The sequence below is a fragment of the Balaenoptera borealis genome (genome assembly GCF_965194805.1).
Source record: "Balaenoptera borealis genome assembly, chromosome: 11".
NCBI classification, from domain to species: domain Eukaryota; kingdom Metazoa; phylum Chordata; class Mammalia; order Artiodactyla; family Balaenopteridae; genus Balaenoptera; species Balaenoptera borealis.
The window spans coordinates 24,250,257-24,270,899 of record NC_138868.1 but is presented as its reverse complement, the minus strand read 5'-3'; the positions used below and the strand labels follow the sequence as shown (position 1 = coordinate 24,270,899).

At 46.2% G+C, this 20,643-nt stretch overlaps 1 protein-coding gene across 2 annotated transcripts in view; it reads right to left on the bottom strand.

Moving 5' to 3' along the window:
* SLC1A2 (solute carrier family 1 member 2) overlaps window positions 1–20,643 on the bottom strand; it is a 104,917-nt gene that overhangs the window by 44,903 nt on the left and 39,371 nt on the right. For both annotated transcript variants that reach the window (XM_082343770.1, XM_082343771.1), the window contains exons 2-6: window positions 15,347–15,403; window positions 13,539–13,678; window positions 11,525–11,677; window positions 9,420–9,670; window positions 3,403–3,571 (exon numbers count right to left, since the gene is read on the bottom strand). In XM_082343770.1, the coding sequence (XP_082199896.1) occupies window positions 3,403–3,571; window positions 9,420–9,670; window positions 11,525–11,677; window positions 13,539–13,678; window positions 15,347–15,403 (770 nt within the window). The remainder of the gene's footprint in view (window positions 1–3,402; window positions 3,572–9,419; window positions 9,671–11,524; window positions 11,678–13,538; window positions 13,679–15,346; window positions 15,404–20,643) is intronic.

Here is a 20,643-nt window from a genome sequence, read left to right as displayed (position 1 = left end):
CATTCCCTGAGTATCTGTCCAGGGAACCTGCCTGATATGTTAGCTCCTCCAAGGCAAGACCTGGCTTTTCTCTCCCCATAATACTTTCTCTGGCACCGCTCTGTCCCACCCCTCTTCCTCAGCCTCTCACCCTGGAGTCTCACCCAGACCCTCCCAGGGACTGGGGCACACTACATGGCTAACGGATGTCCCTGTTACTGCCTGAAGGCTCTCCGGATTTCTGATAACCAGTCATCATGTGCCCCCCAGCTCCCAATCTGTTATTGCCAATCTTGGGGCTCCAACTCTGAAGACTTGCATGGACTATAAATCAATGTAATTGTCCCCTTGGCAACGGGCCCTTGCTTGCCCATCTGACTTTTTCTCTGACCTGCAGTATGGGCCATCCACTCTTCCCTCTCTCTCCCTCCTCTCCTTACACCTACCCTGTCCCACTTTGGCAGATTTCATTTCCAGTCCCTCCCTATTCCATCCAATTTCCTATTGCGTCCGTCCTTTTATGCCTGCAGTCTTGAGCTGTATCAAAGTAAATGATAGCATTATAATATGATTCTCTTAGGGGAAAATTCTTTCTGAACCTCTGCTTTTACCTTTTCTCTAGTCACCAAAACCACTCACCTCCCGCACCAAGCACATGTCAACCCAGACTGTTCAACTACCCTTTGCTACCCTCAGCAAAAAGAATCTAGCACTTGCACTGAAATTGTTAATCCTTGGTATTTAATATTTCCCCTTTTTAGCTCTTGGCCAGAAAGATTAACTAGTGACTTACAAGTGAGTTACTGGCCATAAACACAAAGGCTTAATGAGAATTAGCGTGACCTAGAATCAGAGTGACAGGAGAGAGTGACCTAGTTCTGTGGTAATGGAGGAAATCAAATTCAGGCTCTCGTCAAGCCCATGGAGAGGAGTTTGCTAGGTGTGTGGTGAGCAATGATCTGTGAACATTCTGGCTGAGAATAGCTAGTATCACTTGGTTAATTCCATTTGGAAATTTTAAGAGAAAATGTTCAAGGTCTCAAGGTCCCAAAGAACTAGAATAAAATAGCTCCCCTGGCAGGGTCACCAGAAACGGGCCATCTCTATGAGTGTAAGAGACAGATGTTGAAAGGAGCGCTATCTCACAGGAGTTGATTTAAGTGGTTGGGATTGAAGTAGAGCCCCGGAGCAGTCTGGAGGTCTTGGGGGTAAAGAAATGAGTCTTTAAAGAAGTGGGGGGCCAGAGCCAGGATTTTTATCTTCACTCTTGCAATGCTTGATCCTCGGGACTTTCCAAAACCGAAAAACAAACCAAAACCAAAAAAAAAAAAAGGCCACCATCTCTGCCCTTGGAAGACAATGGAAAGAACCTTATTTCAGCCATGATTTGTAAATGGGAAGTTTCTCAACAGTCTAACTTCCCTTAGCTTTGCAGAGCCTCAATTTGCACTTGGAAACCCACAGCCAGCTTGTGCATTTCCCTCTGTAAACACTGCCTCATTGAACGCGCTGGAACAGGGGTGTTTCGTTTGAACAAAGCCCTCTTAGACTTGGTCACTGGGGTTGAGAGAGTCGTGAATTGTGTTGAAACTCCCTGGTACAGCCAAAGGTCATGTGACTTCCCAGAATCCACCAGGACTCTGGAAATGACCACAAAAGTCTTCTGAATGATTCACCCCAAAGCTCTGGCCCCATTACTCATGGCCACAGTAGAAAATAGTGGGGCCACTTTGACCATAGGGTTTGGGGGGCAAGGGGATTTGGGAATGCCTGAAAGGGTCACAGATATCTGGACAGTGGGAGAGAAGAGCCACTCAGGGTTGGATGCTGAGGATATTTGCAAACCCTCCTTCTCAGAGGAACTCTCCTATTTTCTCCTCTCTCCTTCCTCCTCTCGCCTCCCACTGGTTGTCAGCAATGTTTATTGATCTTTTGTTGCCTGGCAACCTGGTCAGCTTATCTCTTCCCTCACTCTCCGCTTCCTGCCAGGTCAAAGAAAAAGACACTTTTCACTGGCCGGGAAGTCCTGCTCCCTCCACCTCTGTTTCTCCACCATTCTGGATAAGTAAGGAGAACGGTGACCAAATTTAGAACAAACAAAAAGGACTCCCAGGTAAAATCTGAATTTCAGAAAAACAATGAAAACATTTTTTTAGTCCAAGTATATCCCATGCAATATTTGGGACATACTTAACACTTTAAAATTATTTGTTGTTTATCTGAAATTCACACGAAACTGGGCACCCTGTATTTTATCTGATGCCCCTATCAAAGAGACAAGGGCACTTGATCTCCTAGATGGTAAAGTGAGCTCAACCTTTTCTAAACAGCTCTCATTCAAATCCTTGGAAATCTCGCTTGCGTGGATCAACATACTTCTTCCACATAGATTTCCCATTTCTCCCAGCTTATGACCAAATGTCTTGTCTTGGGACACCATTCTAACAGTGGATGGGGGTTATTACGGTGGGGGGAGTGAACCCAGAGGGTGGATGGGGAGTAAAGTGAGCAAACTGGAGTCACCCACACAATGGGGAGTCTCTATCCTCTGTGGGGTGTTTTCTACTGAGCAGCTTAGCGCTCCACCCCCGGCCTTTAATGATGACAGCGGCTCACATGATAAAGCATATGGCGCGTACCATTGTGCCTACGTGCACAATCTCACTGAATCCTCACAATGATCTACAGGAGAAATGCCAACCCCATGCCCACTTTACAGATGAATCTTAAGAAGTGGAGCAGCCAGCCCATGATTAGATAACCGGTGAGTGGTCCATAAGGGATCCAAACTGGATACAAACCAGTCTAACGTCAGAGCCAAAGAACCCCTGGGATGACACTCTCAGAAGGTTCCAAGCTCACTGAAATCCCAGAAAGTTAAACCAGACAGTCTCCTTTTGCTAAGCCCGTTTTGGCGCCAACGCCAACACTTTCACTCCTGATAGCACTGCGTTTGTTTACAGACTGTGAGGGCTGGGTGGGACAGCCCCCATGCCTAGCATAGTCCTGGGACAGACACAAGGGCGCCTCAAAAAGAAATGCTTAGGAAATGAAAGGATTGGATGTGTAACTTCACGAAATGGAGAGTCAGAGAAAGTGACTTGCCAACACCACGCAGAAAGTGGGGGGATGTGCCCGGTGAATGTCAGTCCCCTCGCGTCGCCCACACCCCAATCCTGCTGCCACGTCCCCACGTGGTATGGCTCCTGCCCGGCTCCCTCGTGCTTCACCTCTCAGTTCTCAGGCCCAGTGACCCTCAAATCGCTCCCCAGAGACAGCCTCTTGCTCCACCTACAGGACAGCAGGGCGATCGGCTTTCTGAGAAGGAAGCGAGGTTGCCTAGGTGTTGACCTGCAGGGAAAGCTGGCCACGTGGCCCCGGCAGAGGCACCTCCCCCAAGGAGATGAAGACCAGTGTGCCTACCTAAGACATTCATGCCGTCCTTGAACTCCAGGCCCTTCTTGATAACCACCTGCGTCTCCTCAGGTGGCTCAGTCACAGTCTCATTCAACAGCGAGAGGACAGCACTGGTGGCATTGCTCTCCTCGTCTGACGGAGGGGCCACCAGGACTTTCTTTGTCACTGTTTGAATCTAATGGAGTGGGGAAAAAAAAACCATAAAGATGAGAGGTTTGGTGTAAAAGGTCACCAAAAGCCTGGCCGCTTACATAAATTTTTGAATTCCCAATATGTCAAAAATATTATAATTAAGAAATGGCGGGCTTCCCTGGTGGCGCAGTGGTTCAGAGTCTGCCTGCCAATGCAGGGGACACGGGTTCGAGCCCTGGTCTGGGAAGATCCCACATGCCACGGAGCAACTGGGCCCATGAGCCACAACTACTGAGCCTGCGCGTCTGGAGCCTGTGCTCTGCAATAAGAGAGGCCGCGATAGTGAGAGGCCCGCGCACCGCGATGAAGAGTGGCCCCCGCTCGCTGCAATTGGAGAAAGCCCTCGCACAGAAACAAAGACCCAACACAGCCATAAATAAATAAATAAATAAATAAATAAATTTATTTAAAAAAAAAAAAAAAAGGCCAAACAAGGTTATGAAATTGGGGAATATTTTATATGTGTGTGTTTGACAGAGTGATGCTTCATGGCACAAATACAGTGGGATACGACTGTCCTCATCCCACGATAATGATGGGATTTATAACATTCTTTTGTAACTACTATAAGCAGTGTGATTGGTAATGGGACCCAAGCTTCAGGTTGAGGGATGCCTGTGTGCTTGTTTCATTCCCATGGAGATAGTAGCAAATGTGAGACCCAGTTGGATGACCTGCCAGCCCCTGTGGAGGGTCCTGGATCTGGTCAGGAACAGGAGGGCAGGGGTCTTGCTGGAAGTCAGATCAGCACCTCATGATCCGCCTGATTCGCTTCTCCCTGCCTGGTTCCTATCGCACGGAATCTTCACAGGCCCACTCTCACGGAGGCGCCTCCCAGAGCCTGGCTCTGCTGGGAATCTCCATGTAGCTGCCAGATGTGCCAGCTGCCAGCAGCCCCCATGGCAGGGTCACTGGCTCATATTCCGTATGTAAGGTGGGAAGACACCCACTCCTTCGAGGCGGTGACGCCAAGCCTTGCTCAATGTTCCCAAGCATCCCTGTGCAAGCGGCCCCCTAAGAAGCTCTCATGCTATTCCTCGACATCTGGGGCGGCCACCCTATTTTTAAAGGTGCCAGGCACCCTGCATGCTGTGAAAACTCACGTCTAAGCCCAGAGAAACACTACCTGCAGGGGCATTAAAATAGAAGTCATGCAGAATCCTAGAATGTCAGTGCCGGCACGTAGTAGGCGACAGATGGCTGAAGCCTGCATAGATACAGAAGAGGGGGCATGGAGAAGTCAAGTGACTCATCAGACATCATAGAATTATTGGGAGAACTGGGACCTCAACTCAGATGCACTGACCACCACTGAGGTCTTTCACCACCTGCGCTGCCTGATAAACTCTATGGACCCAACCCTACAGCAGCTGGGCCCGAGAATAAGCAAGGCTGACCTGACCAGCTCTCCTAACTGGGAGAGAGGGAAGCACAGCATTCCCTGAGGCAAGGCAGGTACTCCGTGTTCTAACCTGGCCACATGCACTTGTGCAGGGAGAAGGGCAGCCCCAGCTGAATGGCAACAGGCAGCTCATGGCCCCCTTGGTCTGGGCAACGCTGGCACAAAGAGAGAACGCAGGAAGGATCTGAAGGGAAGCTTCCATGAACAATAGAGTCACCCTCCTGGGGACAAAGTGGGGACTGGAGCCAACTGTAGGTCTATCCTGAGAAGGCTAAAGAAGCCAAAGCTCAAGTTCAAAGGAGTAACGGCCATGGGCCTGAATAAATGGTGCTTCCAGGATCAGGGGGGCGGCCAGGTGCTCCACCTTTGACAACTCTTACTTCTTATGTCAACAGGAGCCCCTCAAGGCTCACGGGGCTGAGTAACTAACCCCAGGACAGACAGCTAGTAGTTTACTGAAGCAGGGTGCAAAATGAGGTATGTTCAGCTCCAAAATCCAGCTTCCAAAGAGCACAGCTCAGCGGCTGAGTTGAAGGCTGGACGACAGGCAGGGTCCTCTGAGTTCTCAGTTCAAGCCTTTTTGGGTTGAAGAACCCCAGCTGGCTGCCAACTCCAGTCGCAGCCGCCAGCATCTCTCACCTTAAAACCTGCAAAGCCTGCTCACTGACTCACCTCCTCTTCCTGGCTACCTGCGATGCCCACGTAAGTAGCTACCTGGAGCTCTGTCTATATCCAGAGCTACCAGGTTGATTTTTTTAAAATAGAAAAACAGTCATCTCCTTGCCTGAACTCTTAGAATAAGAATCAGAGTCCGACCCCGGCCCGCCAGGCCCTCCTTCACCCACTCCACTCCCCACTCAGCGGCCTTGCTTCTCTTCTCACCAAATGCTTGCCAACCTCCGTGAGCCTCTGCCCCCGCTTAGCGGGCTCTTCCCCCAGTTCTCCTCAGGCTGGATCATTCTTTTTTTTTTTTTTTAATAAACTTATTTATTTATTTTTGGCTGCATTTGAGTCTTCGTTGCTGCGCGCCAGCTTTCTCTAGTTGCTGGCGAGCGGGTACTACTCTTCGATGCGGTGCGCGGGCGTCTCGTTGTGGTGGCTTCTCTTGTTGCGGAGCACGGGCTCTAGGTGCGCGGGCTTCGGTAGTTGCAGCACGCGGGCTCAGTAGTTGTGGCGCACGGGCTCTAGAACGCAGGCTCAGTAGTTGTGGCGCATGGGCTTAGTTGCTCTGCGGCATGTGGGATCTTCCTGGACCAGGGCTTGAACCCGTGTCCCCTGCACTGGCAGGTGGATTCTTAACCACTGCGCCACCAGGGAAGGCCCGGGCTGGCTCATTCTGACCCCTTATTGCCTCAGCTCAGACGTCTCCCCCGGTTACTAGCCCATCATCCTGCTCCAGCTCTCAGAGTGCACTTACCTTAATTTTCAAGTACCTTGTGCATTTACCTGACATTTGTTCTGGTCTATCTCCCCAGAGTCCCTGAATGTAAGTCAGCTCCACTGAGCAGGGATCCCGACTGGTTCATTCTCTGTGGCATCCTGTGCACCCAAATATGGGCCAAAGGAGCAAACCCAGTTCACTGAATTCCCCGGAAGAAAGGACCCCATGTGGTCACTCTCACTGGGCCTGATGAATGTGGTCAGGCCACACCTGACAGCCTGTTGCCACCTTGGAAACCTCACCTTGGCTCAGAGTCAGCCCGAAGCAGTAAACAGGAGGCCTCCCTGCTCTCAGAGACAAAGGTCCTGCCACCTTGGGGGCGGAGCCTCTGCGCTGGAGACAGCATGCCTTTCTCTTTCTGTCTCTGTGTCTACCTCCGGTCCTGAAGCTCCCTCCACCCAAGAGAGGCTGTCTGAAACCACTCCCAGCTGTACCCCGAGGGCACGGAAGGCACCACCCAGCACCCTTTCTCTCTGGTAATTCCTTGTCACCGTCAAAGAGTTCCCTTTCTTCCAACCCTCTTCAAGGCCCTCCTAAGCCTGTGGGATTGCACCTAGTTTAAGCTTCCTTTCCTCTGGGCTGCCTGGAGTCTGGCTTACGGAATCTGCACCCTCCCTCACCCTGCAGTCAAATATGCCACATGATTATTTCTCTGAGTGTCCTAACCCAAAGGACCATGTCCTTGGGCTTAGCTGGAGGACTAAGGGCTCACTCCTCATATGAATTTTGTCAGTGGAGGGGTGGGTCCAGGGCAGGGGTGAGGCAGGGAATGGCGTGGTCCTCTGTTCTAGTGTCCCCCAGTGCCCCTTGCCCTGGGGGACACTAGAGATTGCCCATCAACCAGACAGGTCAGGGAGCATGAGCATGGCTGACACCACAGAAATTCACCCCAGCCCAGAGCAACAGCTCTGGGTGCTGCCTGCCTCTCAGTTCTGCCTCACTGACTCAGACGAAAGGGACTCCTTCTTGCGTGGAGCGTGGTCGTGATGGGGCACAGAAGGGAGGCCCAAATCTGTCCCTCCCCGTCCCTCCGATGCTACCCCTACCCCCAGACTCCTACCAGCTCAGCCTCCAGGTGCTACAGCTCCAGAGCGCTCTTTCCAAAATGTTAAGAATAGACTTGGCACCCGGTTGCGTCTATCACCCCAAAACAAGCAAACTCATCTTTCTAAGCAGGCTGGTTGAGGGGTAGGCACGTTGCACAGAGAGGGTACCAGTAAGCACCCCTCCCCTAGCCTGTTTCTATTCACTCCCCACCCAACTTCCCCTGTCTGGAATGTTTCCTTTAATATAGCTCTTTGCTACAAGTGCCTCTGAAGTGGTATTGGAAATCAGAGACCATATTCCAGATTTATCCAGAGTAAACTGGGCTCAGCAGTGATTGGCAATGGCACTTCGGGGGCAGCTGGGAATGCAGACTTTTCTTCTCTGAGACCTGTTTCCTCAATTTATTCTTCTGTGATTCCCTGGAAATGGTTGAAGGAGGTTCCTTGATTCTAGTTTACTTCCTACCAGAGTTAATGTGAACGGAGGTGTATTCGAACCTAAACTAGCCTTAGGCTGGTGAGGGGGGCCTGGGCAGCTAACTCAGTGGTTCCACTTGAGAGAGGCTGGAATCTGAGACCCGGGATATCTGGGACTCTTTGCTGCAGTGCTTGCACCTGGACAAACAGCAGAATACAAAGAAACTATAAGGGACTAAAAATAACTGCGTGCATGCGCAATTGGGGCAAATTATGAACAATCAGATACAAAAAGACCCAAAACCCAACTGCCACTTCTGGGATGTCTGGAGCAAAAGCAGGGCACCACGCATGATCCCTGCACACAGCACCACCAAGGGGGTGGGCACACCACCCAAGCCACCCCTCCCGCCTGAGCCCTGGACCCATCCTCACCCTCACCCCGTTTAAGGGACCAGCTTGCCGGCCCTGCCCCCCACCCCAGGGAGGGAGCGAGGGAAGCTGTTACTTGCTTTTGCTGTACGGCAGCACAAGTCCACATAAAGCCTTGCCTGAATTTCTCATCTGGCCTCTTATCAATTTCTATTGATTAAAGAGTCCAAGAACCCTGGTCGGTAACACACCCAGCAGAATCAACTGGTTTTAAAAGTCGTGTGTTAAAAACTAGATATGCCTGAGTGCAGCTGGTAGGAACATATATATCGATACAAAATTTTTAAGGCTATTTTTGCAACACCCAGCAAATTCAAAATATCAACTCTGGCAGGACAGTTTTGCTTCTAGAATTTATCCTTTAGAAATACTACACAACAATGAAAAACGAAAGAGAGAGATGACACTAAAACACTGTTAAATGAAAAAGCAAGGTGTAACACAGTATGTACGATGCAGCACCACCCGAGCTGAATTTTTTTTAATTTTATGCACACATACACACACATATGTGACAAAGAAAATATATAGGAGGAAACATGAGTAGCTCTAGGGAAGCGACGTGGGGACTTGAATTTTTACTTTATGTGCATCTATATAAACTTTCCAAAATCCTCATGTATTACTTCCAGAATTTGACAAATACCCAGTCCCTGGGCCCACCCTGGAGATTCTGATTCTGTAGAGCACGTGCATTTTTAAACGGACCACATGTGGTTTTGCTATACTGCTAAGATCAAGAACCACTGAGTACTCTAGAGAGTTGCGGGCAAGGGTGATCAAAATGTCCCCTTGGACGACACAGAGACAAGACCCAAAAAGAAGAAAAAGAGATCAAAGAAAGAAAGGAGAAGAGGGATCCCAGAGCTAAATGCTATTAAGTGTACTGCAAAAGAAAGGGAAGGTTAAAAAAACAAAGACAACAGGACTCTAATCCTAAACTCCTGCCCCAAATGACCCCATACAACCCCTAGGCAGAGTATAAATATGAAAAAAATTACTCCCCAGAGCTGATTTGTTGAAACAGTCTCTAAGTTACCACCTTTGTAACTTAGGAGTTTGGAGAACAATGGATATCAGAACTCTAGGTTACCTGCTGAAAACAGGCTTGGACAAGGTTTTCAGGGAAGAGATTTCGAATAAGGTCCAGAAAGGCATCCAGGCTGGACACTTCATCATTCTTCTGCCCAGGCCCCAGCTGCTTCTTGAGTTTGGGGTTCCCCGGGTGGATAGCCAAGACCAGGATGACCCCCAGCACCGCAGCGATGATGGTCGTGGACATGTAATATACCATAGCTCTCGTGCCTAAGCGGCCACTGGCTTTAGCATCCAGGCCTGACAACCCTGGATGGAAAAGAAATCCAGAAGTATTAGTTCTATTATTTTCCTGTTACTTGCCCCTCTCTGCATACCTATAACCAACCCTCGGCTTTGTATCACTCAAACGTATTAATGGTTAATTAAACCTTCTTCACCTGAATATTTGGTCAATTCCACAGTTTACAATTCAATATTCCAAGGATATTTTTGAGATTCTAGAGAACTGGGGAGAGTTGGACAACATCTGGTTCAGGGTTTATAAACTGGTTGGTGACTACTTTTTGTCAGTCTGCAATAGTGAGTTAAAATTGAATACTCTCTTCAATTTTTAATTCTGAGATTATGTCCTTCCCACTTATTTGATATTAAGTTATCCTTTCTTTATGAAGCGGTGGTCCTGGTACATGCTAGGTTTTTTTGTTTGTTTTAATGTCCTCACTTAGGAAAATAAAAGATTGGTAGCCCTATGTATTCAAAACGTCTTTTGAATACATTACTGGTCATGAAATCAAAAGTCTGGAAAAGTGATTCTAGCACAGCCTTCTCATTCCCCCGAGGTGAAACTTGATGGAGACCACATTTTCTGACCTCAAGTAGGGATGTGAGAACAGGTGCACAAAACACCCAGCACGGGTGGGAGCTTCATTTATATTTCAGGAGCTTCTGTGATGGTTAGCGGAAATTCCAAGCAAGTCACAAAAACTCCAGCCTTCATTGGGTTTTTTTTCCAGTAGTTTCTTCAGTTTTTCTACTTCCTGGTTTCAGTTCCTGCTTTTACTAGACTGAGAGATGCAACCCTTTCTGGGGACCAGTCTTTTTTGCCGTGGGGGAGGAAGTTATTATTGATGTTAATAATTCTCTGAGTGAAGCTGACCCATATGTGACACATTTCTCCTTACAACCTGAAGTCTAATTCTAGCCGACGGAAGTGAGGTTTCCTTACCAGGTTGGCCAATGTACCATCTGTTAAACAGGCATGGAGAACAAATTTTCTCTGGTTTAAAAAGGAGCATTTAAAGTGAAGATTGAGCTTCACTCAGTCTGGGGCTGAATGATAAGATCCTCCCGACACTGAGTCCCAGCTCTTTCCCTCACTGGACTCACTGGTCCACCAGCTATGAGACTGTAGCATCTGAATCTCTTGGAGTTACCAGAGCTTCACTACCTTCATAAGGTGGATGGTCCAGAGGGACAGCTTTCTCAAGGTCACCCAGCCTGTTGGCACCCAGATATAAACCAAAGCCCAGCTCTTCATCCCTAACTCAGAGCTTAGTCTCTAAACTTTATCAATTTATACCTTGTTTGAGTAATATTATTTGGTAAGGAGGAAACTACCAGTATAAGCCCAGGGAGGGGAAAAAAGTCTTTCAAATAAAACAACTCTTTCAGCCAAAAAACAAGTGAACGTGACCTATACATTAAGGGTACCTTTCTTCTGAAAAACTCGAAGGGTTTCATATCTAGTATTTCATTTATTTTTAATACCCACTTCCCTCTACACCCAATTAAGTAGTAAAGAGAAAATTTCTTTTTCTATTTGTTACCTTTATTTGGCAGTTTCTGAACAGACACAATTTGGGAAATGAGAAAAGTATACATTAAAAATTAAAATCACTGGATATGATCACTTTTAACATGCGGCTATTTCCTTTTTATCTTTTGTTGCTAGACAGACAGATGGACCAACCAATAGGTGGCAAACTCTTTTTTTAGGGTTGCTTATCCCAATTTTAGAGACAGGAAAAACCAAGGCTCTGAAGTGAAATGACACAGATGATCACATTCATTGATTCAACCAAACTGAGATTCTATGGTCAGTCCAAAAGCTCGAGCGGGAGTATGACCCGCTTTGGCCGGGTGCCAGAGAGGTGGTCTTACCTGTGATTAAACTGGAGATGATTAGAGGCAGAATGAGCATTTTTAGCATCCTCATGAGTATATCCCCTGGGAAGGCTATTAACATAACCACATCAGGGTGGATAGGAGATGCCAAGCGAAGAAGCCCTCCACATACTGCCCCCAGGATGACACCTATAAGAAAGGGGGAAAAATATGAATTTAGCTTTTGCCCTCATCAAATGAATAGCTCTAGGGATGTAGTTCAATGACATTGACCTTCCTCATACGTCTCCATCATCAGATGATGACTAACACGTAACAAAAATACCATTAGAAAAGTGAAGTTGATTTTGATGATTCGTGAGAAAATACTTTGTATCTCCAACTATTCTAAAAGGCAGCACTGGAAGAGTCAAGAAGAGCCTTCTCAAGGCTTTGTGGGAAATATAAGCTGGCAACTTGACTCTGGCTTCTTTGAGGATATCATCCACTTGCAGAGTCACAGATTGTCAGTAGAAATAATCCACAGTGCCAGAGATTGCTTCACTTCGCAGCCTAGGCTGGCCACATTCCATGGTGTTTCATGTTTTTCTTCCCTTTTGAACTGAATACCAGATAAAAGGAACATTTAAGTGACCAAGCTGGGGTGTTTTCTTTATTCTTCTCTTTTCTTTGACTTCCAATAATTTCCCCATGGCTTATCCTCAAGAAGTTTTGTCTTTGACTTCTATGCCCTTGTACATAATCTTGAGACTTGCTGATCTTAGGGGGGGTCAAGGGGGGTGTCTAAAAATATATAATTTGGGAGGAAACAATTTGGGCAGAGATGATAGCAGGAGCCTTTCACTTTGCATACGCAGAGATTCCACAAGAAAACCTTGGATCTCTCCAAACTGGTGGCCAACATAAACGACCTTCTGGAGACCACAAGTGGGGTCATAGCATGACTGGTGTAAGGGGGTGGGGAGGTCCTAGGTATGTGGCTATGGTGTTAACTCCAGACATGCAAAGGGAGTAACATGGCCAAAAGCCTTATCTTTTTTTCTTCCACAGGTGAAAAACACACTTCTTCAAAACCTCTGATGAATGAAATTTGCTTCTGTGGAGGGTAACCCTTGGAAAACCCTACCACGCCTGTGGTCTTCTTCTATTAAGTGAACTGAGCTGGGGGGCAAGTTCCCAGTCCTGACTAGTCCACCGACATCCAAGGTGACTGACTCGAAGGAGAAGCCGTGGACGATGTGTGTGTGTGTGTGTGTGTGTGTGTGTGTGTGTGTGTGTGTGTAGATGGCTCTTCATTGCTTCCGCGTATAGCCTCATAAGAGTTGAAGAACAAGGAGGAGGGGTTGAGAAAGGAAAAGATGTGGTTGTCACTATAAGAAACCGCAATTTTCCCCATTTTCAATCAATCCTGGTTGAAAACCCAAGGCCAAGTCTGTATCAACAGTCACACGAAAGGACAATCAGAGCTTGGGTGAGGCCAGAGGCAGGGGAGTAAGGCATTTGAGGTGGAGCTGGAGTGGATCAAGGGTTTGGGACAAGCCTCTTCCACACGGACCTCGTTAGCTAATGTGCTAACTGAATCTAAGTTAATGAGGTGCTTGAAGAAGCTTAGACCTTGGGAGCCCTGTTAGTGGGGTTAGGGCAACTGTTGCCTTTATCTGGACACAGGTACTTCTCTAAATGTGGTCTACTGACCATCTGCTTTGGAATCACCTAGAAGGTTTGTTAAGATGCAGATTCCTAGGTCTCACTCCAAGTGGCCCAGAGTGTCTGTGAGTACGGCCTGGGAATCTGCATGCTGACATACCCATGGGAAATGTACACGCATACTGAAATCTGAGAACCACAAGAATCCCAAGGAGGCAAACACGGCTAGGGCAGGTGACAGGGAAGACGGTATCACTGAGGCAGCCGTGCCTGGGTAAAGGCAGAGTTAGGCAGAGCGTGTGGCTTGCTTTCCAGGGGGAGGGCTGGCTGCCAGAACCAGCTTCCATACAGAGCCAGGAGAGACCAGGGGAAGAGGGGAGGGTGGGGCAGGCCTGTCACCTACCGAACACGGTCAGCGTGAGCAGGAGATTCTTCCCCAGCTTGTCACACAAGCGCAGCCCCAGATGCCGGGGCTTCGGCTCCTCCGAGCTGAGGTGGTTGTCGTGCATCTGCACTTCCACCTGCTTGGGCATGTTGTTGGCACTAGAACAGAAGGGGAGGCAGTGGTCAGAGTCCGCTGGGCATCTCTGCGGTTTGAGGGTCTCAGGTTGTAGGAGGCGAAACAGCCTTCCCCAGGCACAGCTGGGAATCTGGAACCATGGGCAGGAAAGTAAAAACCAGGGCAACTCAGGGCACCCTGAATTCCAGTTTGCCTATAAGCAGGTTACTAGGACACGCTGAACGCCAACACGCCAAGTGCTTTTATCCCTGTTATCTTGGATCATCACAGAAAAGGTATCACATAGGCAGTGGAAGGTTTTTCCAAGAGTTGCCCACCATGGTAACTCTCTGAGGCAAGTATCTCTGCCCTGTTTTACAGAAAGTAACTTGCCCAGCGTCACAGGCTAAAAGGAATGGAGAGTCAGACTCCATATATGCCTGGCTTCAAAACCTGAGCTCTTTCCTTCTTGTATCAACAGCAAGAAGATGGCTTTTGAATAATCTAAGGTCAGGAGCGTCACAGCCTAAGTCACTGCTAAATTAAATGCCTCTGAGCTCAAGCCTTCCCCATTCGGGACACAGAAAAGTCATAAATGCTGGTAGTCCCAAGTTTTACCTCTCTTTTGGAAAAGATGGTTTATCTAGTTAAAAACAATTCATTCCATTGTGGTTTTTAAAAGGTCACTTGCATTATCAGGAGTCCTCTAAGCTGCCAATAGTCATGCTACTCAGTGTCAAAGAAGTATGGCTTTAAGAAGCATGCAATCACCTTCACCCGTAGATGCACCCAGCCCTCTTCCAGAAAAACCCCATGTGAACCCAAGCTATGCTAAGACTCTGCCAATGGAGCCCTTGCCAGGATAATGAGTATACTGCCTTTTTTTCCAGCTACGTCATTTCCCAGGCCAATAAGATTTCAAATTTAAGCTTGGGGACCAACATAGGGAGGCCAATTTTTCACTTTGACGTCTTAGGACGTTTTTGCTAGCTGCCATTTACAACCACCATCATGTGACAAACAAACAAAAAAAGGTCTTTAACACCTAGAAAGACAAGTCACAGTCTCTGAATAAATGACAATATCTTCCCAGATAGGCAGGTGTCAGCTTTACCCAGATATTCTCACCACAGACTGGGGAGATCTTCCTTTGGAACCAACAGAACTCTTCAGATTAGTGGTTTGGAATCACTGGTTATAATGGAAATAGTGTGGGTTTTGGAAACAGAGTCTGGGTTCAAATTCTGACTCTATCACTTGCTAGCTGTGTGGTTTATAGAAAGAAGGGCTCAAGGCCTACCCTGTGGAAGTTAAACATGGTAATGTATGTTGGGGGCCTGGCATGGCAGCCAACACAAGTGGTTCCTTTCTCCAGGGAACATTCACGACAAGGGTGACATTTAAGTTAGGGGACCCACCCAGTTGCACCATCATTCTTTCAAGACACCAAGCTTAGCTTCCAGAGTCTCAGAGTCAAGACCAGGGACCCAACACAAGACTTACTTTTTCATAACAGGCTGCCTAATATACTTGCTTCCAGAATAAAATGATACAAATGAACTTATTTACAACACAGAAACAGATTCACAGATTTAGAAAACAAATTTATGATTACCAAAGGGGAAAGGTGGTGGGGCGAGGGATAAATTAGAAGTTTGGGATTAACATATACACACTACTATATATAAAATAGATAATCAATAAAGACCTACTGTATAGCACAGGGAACTCTTCTCAATAGTCTGTAATGTCCTATATGGGAAAAGAATCTGAAAAAGAATGGATATATGTATATGTATAACTGAATCACTTTGCTGTGCACCTGAAACTAACACAACATTGTAAATCAACTATACTTCAATAAAAAATAAAAATTAGGGCTTCCCTGGTGGCGCAGTGGTTGAGAATCTGCCTGCCAATGCAGGGGACACAGGTTCGAGCCCTGGTCTGGGAAGATCCCACATGCCACGGAGCAACTGGGCCCGTGAGCCACAATTACTGAGCCTGCGCATCTGGAGCCTGTGCTCCACAACAAGAGAGGCCGCGATAGCGAGAGGCCCGTGCACCGTGATGAAGAGTGGCCCCCGCTTGCCGCAACTAGAGAAAGCCCTCGCACAGAAACGAAGACCCAATACAGCCATAAATAAATAAATAAAAAATAAATTAAAAAAAAAAAAAGTACTCCTTTCATGGAATTAAAAGATAAAAATAAATAAAAATAAATAAATAAACATTATAAATAAATAAATAACAGTATATTTTAAAATTAGGAATAATGTGACATGGTCTGGTAGAATGCCCAGATGATAACATTAGTCAAAATATAAGCTTCTTAGTCTTCCCTTAATGGCCTAATATTCTACTCATCTAGTTAGTCTGGGGGCAATCTCTGACTATCTGGCATACGTGTGTGTTGATGATCGCTCAGACAGTCTAAAGAAGAAAATAGGGCATGAAGCTCATAGCAAGCAGACAGGGGCTTTCTGACCGGCAAGCAGTAAGTACCACTTCCTCCCATCACCAAGTGAAACAGACGGAAAAGTTCTTTTTACAGCACAGCAGGGAAAATGATCAAAACTATCTTTTTAACATGGATAGACCATATTTCTATGCTTGCATTAGGATCTTTTTATATTTTTTAAACACTTCTCCAGCCAGTAATCCGAAGCTGTAAACCAGGAAACTGCCAACGGAGAATGGAGGCCGTACGTGTTCAGAAATGGTGAATGCATTCGTTAGCCAGCCCTTGGCAAAAACTCTATGAGCCCCTTGAGAGCGTAATCCCCTGCCTTCTGCTTCATTTGAAGCCCTCCTGCCTCCGAAGTTAGAATCAGGCACATGGTTGGTATTTCAGTGAGACTCACAAGTATTTAAACCAGACATTCTGGCAGGATCCACATGATGTAATGAAAGTGTCAAGCATCAAGACAGCCGTGTCCAAGTGAAAACACACAAATATTAGGTTAACATACACACCCGATCCAGCAGTGTGGTCGGATGCCTACTGGCCACACTTCTTAGTTGCACAAAATCGCTGTGTGTTTAATGATTTGTCTTTTAAGCCATGACAAGATGTCCCTGAAGCCCTGAATCAAAACAGCCATGTCAAAGTGGCAGCATCAAAATGTCATGAACCCACGAGTACTGAGAGAATGCCTGTGACTTGCCCTCTTGAAATTAAACATGTGCTCCAGGCTCAGAGGAGCTCCTAACCTCTGCACATAGAAAATCATTATTAAAGTACATCAGGGCCTTGGCTGGCCTCTGGGGAAGCAGGGAGTCCCCTGAGAACTCTTTGTAAAGATCCTAGACCAGTCTAAGTGATCCCTGCATCCCCCAGAACACAAGGAGAGCTTGAAATGGAGAATATTATAGAACATAACATTAAATAATATTGTATAGCATAATACAGAGCTGCTTCTAAGCCTTATATATCTTCAGAAGAACAGATATAATTTTGTTTTTGTTTTTGCTTTATTTTATATTCACCATTTCCAATGCTCTTTATTTCTTCCTATAGTTCTGGGTTTTTTTCTTCCAGTTTTATTGAGATATAATTGACACACAGCACTGTATAAGTAAGCAGCATGATAATTTTTTTAACAACTTTATTGGAGTATAATTGCTTTACAATGGTGTGTTAGTTTCTGCTGTGTAACAAAGTGAATCAGCTATACATATACATATATCCCCATATCTCCTCCCTCTTGTGTCTCCCTCCCACCCTCCCTATCCCACCCCTCTAGGTGGACACTCGTGGGAAGCAGCCACATAGCACGGGGAGATCAGCATAATAATTTGATTTACATACAACATGAAGTGATTATCACGGTAAGTTTAGAAAACATCCATCGTCTAATATATGTACAAAATTAAAGAAATAGAAAACAATTTTTTCCTTGTGATGAGAACTCTTAGGATTGACTCTTTTAACAACTTTCATTACATCCCTAGAACAGATATAGTTTTTCAAATGAGATTACACACATCCACAGCTCTGTGAATGCTGGTTACTGAATACACATAGTAACAGCGGCGATAACAAGGATAACTGGTATTTACTGAGGACTCTGTGTGTCCAACACTATAGTCAGTGATGAGTAAGGTGTAATCCTCGTGCTTAAGGAGCTCTTAAGGGGAAACACAAAGCACATTGCATGGTACTTGTCTGCTTTACATATGGGCCACGATAAGGCCCTATACAGGATGTTATGGGACATGGTAAGAATGGTGTCTAACCTAGCTTTGGGGAAGAAGAAGACTGTTCAAGAAAGGCCCCCAGGAGGGGCTGATACCAGAGCTGGATCTTAAAGGATGGATTTAATTTAAATGTCTACATCCTTTAACACCTGGTCCCAAGCGCTTGATAAATGTTTGCTCAAAGAAACTAAGAATTGAAGAGCAGCTATAGAGGGCACTGTGCTTTCTCCTGGGAACCAGGCCCTTCTACAGTAGACTGGCAGCATACCACCTAGCACCCCTCATACCATTCTGCATCTGTTCCACAAATTCCCATTGCGCATACATTACAGGCCCCGTGCTGTTCTAGGTGATAAAATATCACAATAGACAAAATAGACAAAGCCCTTGCTCTCACGGGCTGCACATTTTAGTGGGATAACAAATAAATGAATAAATATATTTCAAGTGGAGACCATGTGCTAGGAAGTGGGTGACAGGTGGGAAGAAGGCAGAGTTATTTTGCATCAAGTGGTCAGGGAAGGAGGGCTTCGTGATAAGGGGACATTTGAACAGAAACCTGGAGGAATAAGGGGTCTCCTAAATTACTTATGCAGTTTGTCCAGAGCTTAGCAAATAAATGGCATACACACAATTTGGAAATCTGTTGGTCCAAACTAGAGCCCGAAGCTCCCACCAGATGCCAATCTTGGTGTCCATGCATTGGTTTTTAGCACAGGCACTGATTCAAATAAAAGTCAAGGCAGTAATGCTGCATCCTATTACCATCATGAATATGGTGGAGGTTCAATAACTGTCCCAGTGCCAAGCAAAAGAAATGGATATCACAGAAAGGTGAGTTGGACACAGGAGGACGCCTGAGGTCACGACAGCCTGCAGATTTACTTCTTTGGCAATGAACAGAAAGGGCAAGGCCTGATCTGGGTAGGTCCACTGTATAAAGACAATAAGTTATTTCAAACGTGCACACTTATCCCCTCATTAATGTTCCCTCCCTACAACTTGTGGCCATGCAGATGGAACCAAGAAATAAGGATTTTGAAAGCCCAGGCGTGGCTTGGTTATACGAAATCCATCAAGCCTGATGCTCTCCCCACACTGTTCACCACCTCTATTTCTACTCGAGTGCCTTCTGGATGGAAGATTTAGCAACGTAATTCTTTAATACAGTATAAGCCAATTCCCCCACATCTCTCTCCATTGCCCAGCAAAGTAAGGCCATGCGATGGGAGAGCTGTTTGTATAATTTAAACTTGAACAATGAGCCTATAATTTCCTTCAGCCTTAGCTTCTCCACTAAACTGTTTAAACAGCTGTTAATTTTGCAGTCGCTGCCCTGTTCTTTCTCACACAAATCCACGTGAGTCCTGTTTCAAAGGCAAGCTCAGCTTATCATGCAAAACATCCTCTGTGACTCCAAAGGGAACGTGTAATGGGGCTGGTGCTAAATTTTAAACAATTCTCAGGACCTGCTTTTCATTTGCATTTGCTTTCCCTTGCTCTGCCAAGAGCCTCTAATAATAGACTCATTAGATGTGGTGTTGGATTCGGATTTCCTGCCTGCACACTTCTGTGTCAACTTATCTGGCATCAAATTCTTTTTCCTCCTTTGCTGGTTCAATGAGGTGACAACAGAATGTTCCCCAAGGAACCTAAAAGCAACCGGTGTGTTTTTGCCTGGAGGATGTGAGGTCTGCAACGGGCATCACCCATCTGACCCTCTGCTACCCAAGTCTAAAGACCTCAGAGGCACAGAAGAGACAATGTCCAGAAATGGCCCTAAATGGGGGACACTAGGTCAGACCCTCAAGAGCAAAAATAGTGTTTGTTGATGGGGCTTTCCCCCAAGGTGGTCAAGGTATTTGGAAAAGGATGCCGGAAATACCAGTGCTGTCAGCTCTGAGCAACACAAAACAGTGATTACAGCTGTAACTGTCCCACATCTGGGAATTCCCTGGTTCCCTAAAGAATGTCACACCCACAGGGAGAAGAACTGGAACTCTAAAACAGCTGGGAATTTCCACCAACCAGTCTCTTCACCCATGCTAGATCCTGTAAGACCTGGTTTAACCATGTTAAGGATGCTCACTGACCAAGAAGTCAGAATCTCTCTGACAGATACTGTGTCCTCATCGATCCTGAGAATGAATGAAACCTAGAGGTTCACAGCCTCCAAATCTCCTTCAGTCCCTTCTGTTCACTGTGTCCATTTCCTAGATCACATAAATGCTTTCTGGAAAGGTCCTGCCAGTGAACACCAGACTTCACAAATGATACATCTTAAGCTTCTCCTTGAATATCGGAAGGGCTGGCTAAAGAGCACAGTTTACAATTATTCCAAATTATGACGGGATTGGACCTAGTAGACAGCATGAGATGGGAAGTCAGGAGGTCTGGGTTCTAACTCCAGGGCTGCTGTTAACTGGCTGTGTCAGAAATAATATAAGATTGATGTAAAGTTACTTGACCATAATCAACAGACAGAAGAGTAAAGCACTATGAAATGATAAAAACACACTCTTAGTATGAAATACCAATGGGGTTTAGGTATCAATTTTGGCAGATTTTTATATTTGAGGTCCCAGGCTCTTAATCTGTAAAATAATAGGGCTGGATTAGAAATTCTTTAATGTTCTAAAATTCTGTGATTCTCTAATTCTTCTGGGGTGGGAGGTGGTAATTAATAGCCTTCAGTTCCAGAGATGCAGCCTTCTTTCTATTCTATCCAGCACTGAATGAGCTTAGAGATCATGGGTGACTTAGAGATAAGAGACAAACCAATAACAACAGTGACAACCATTTCTTTATG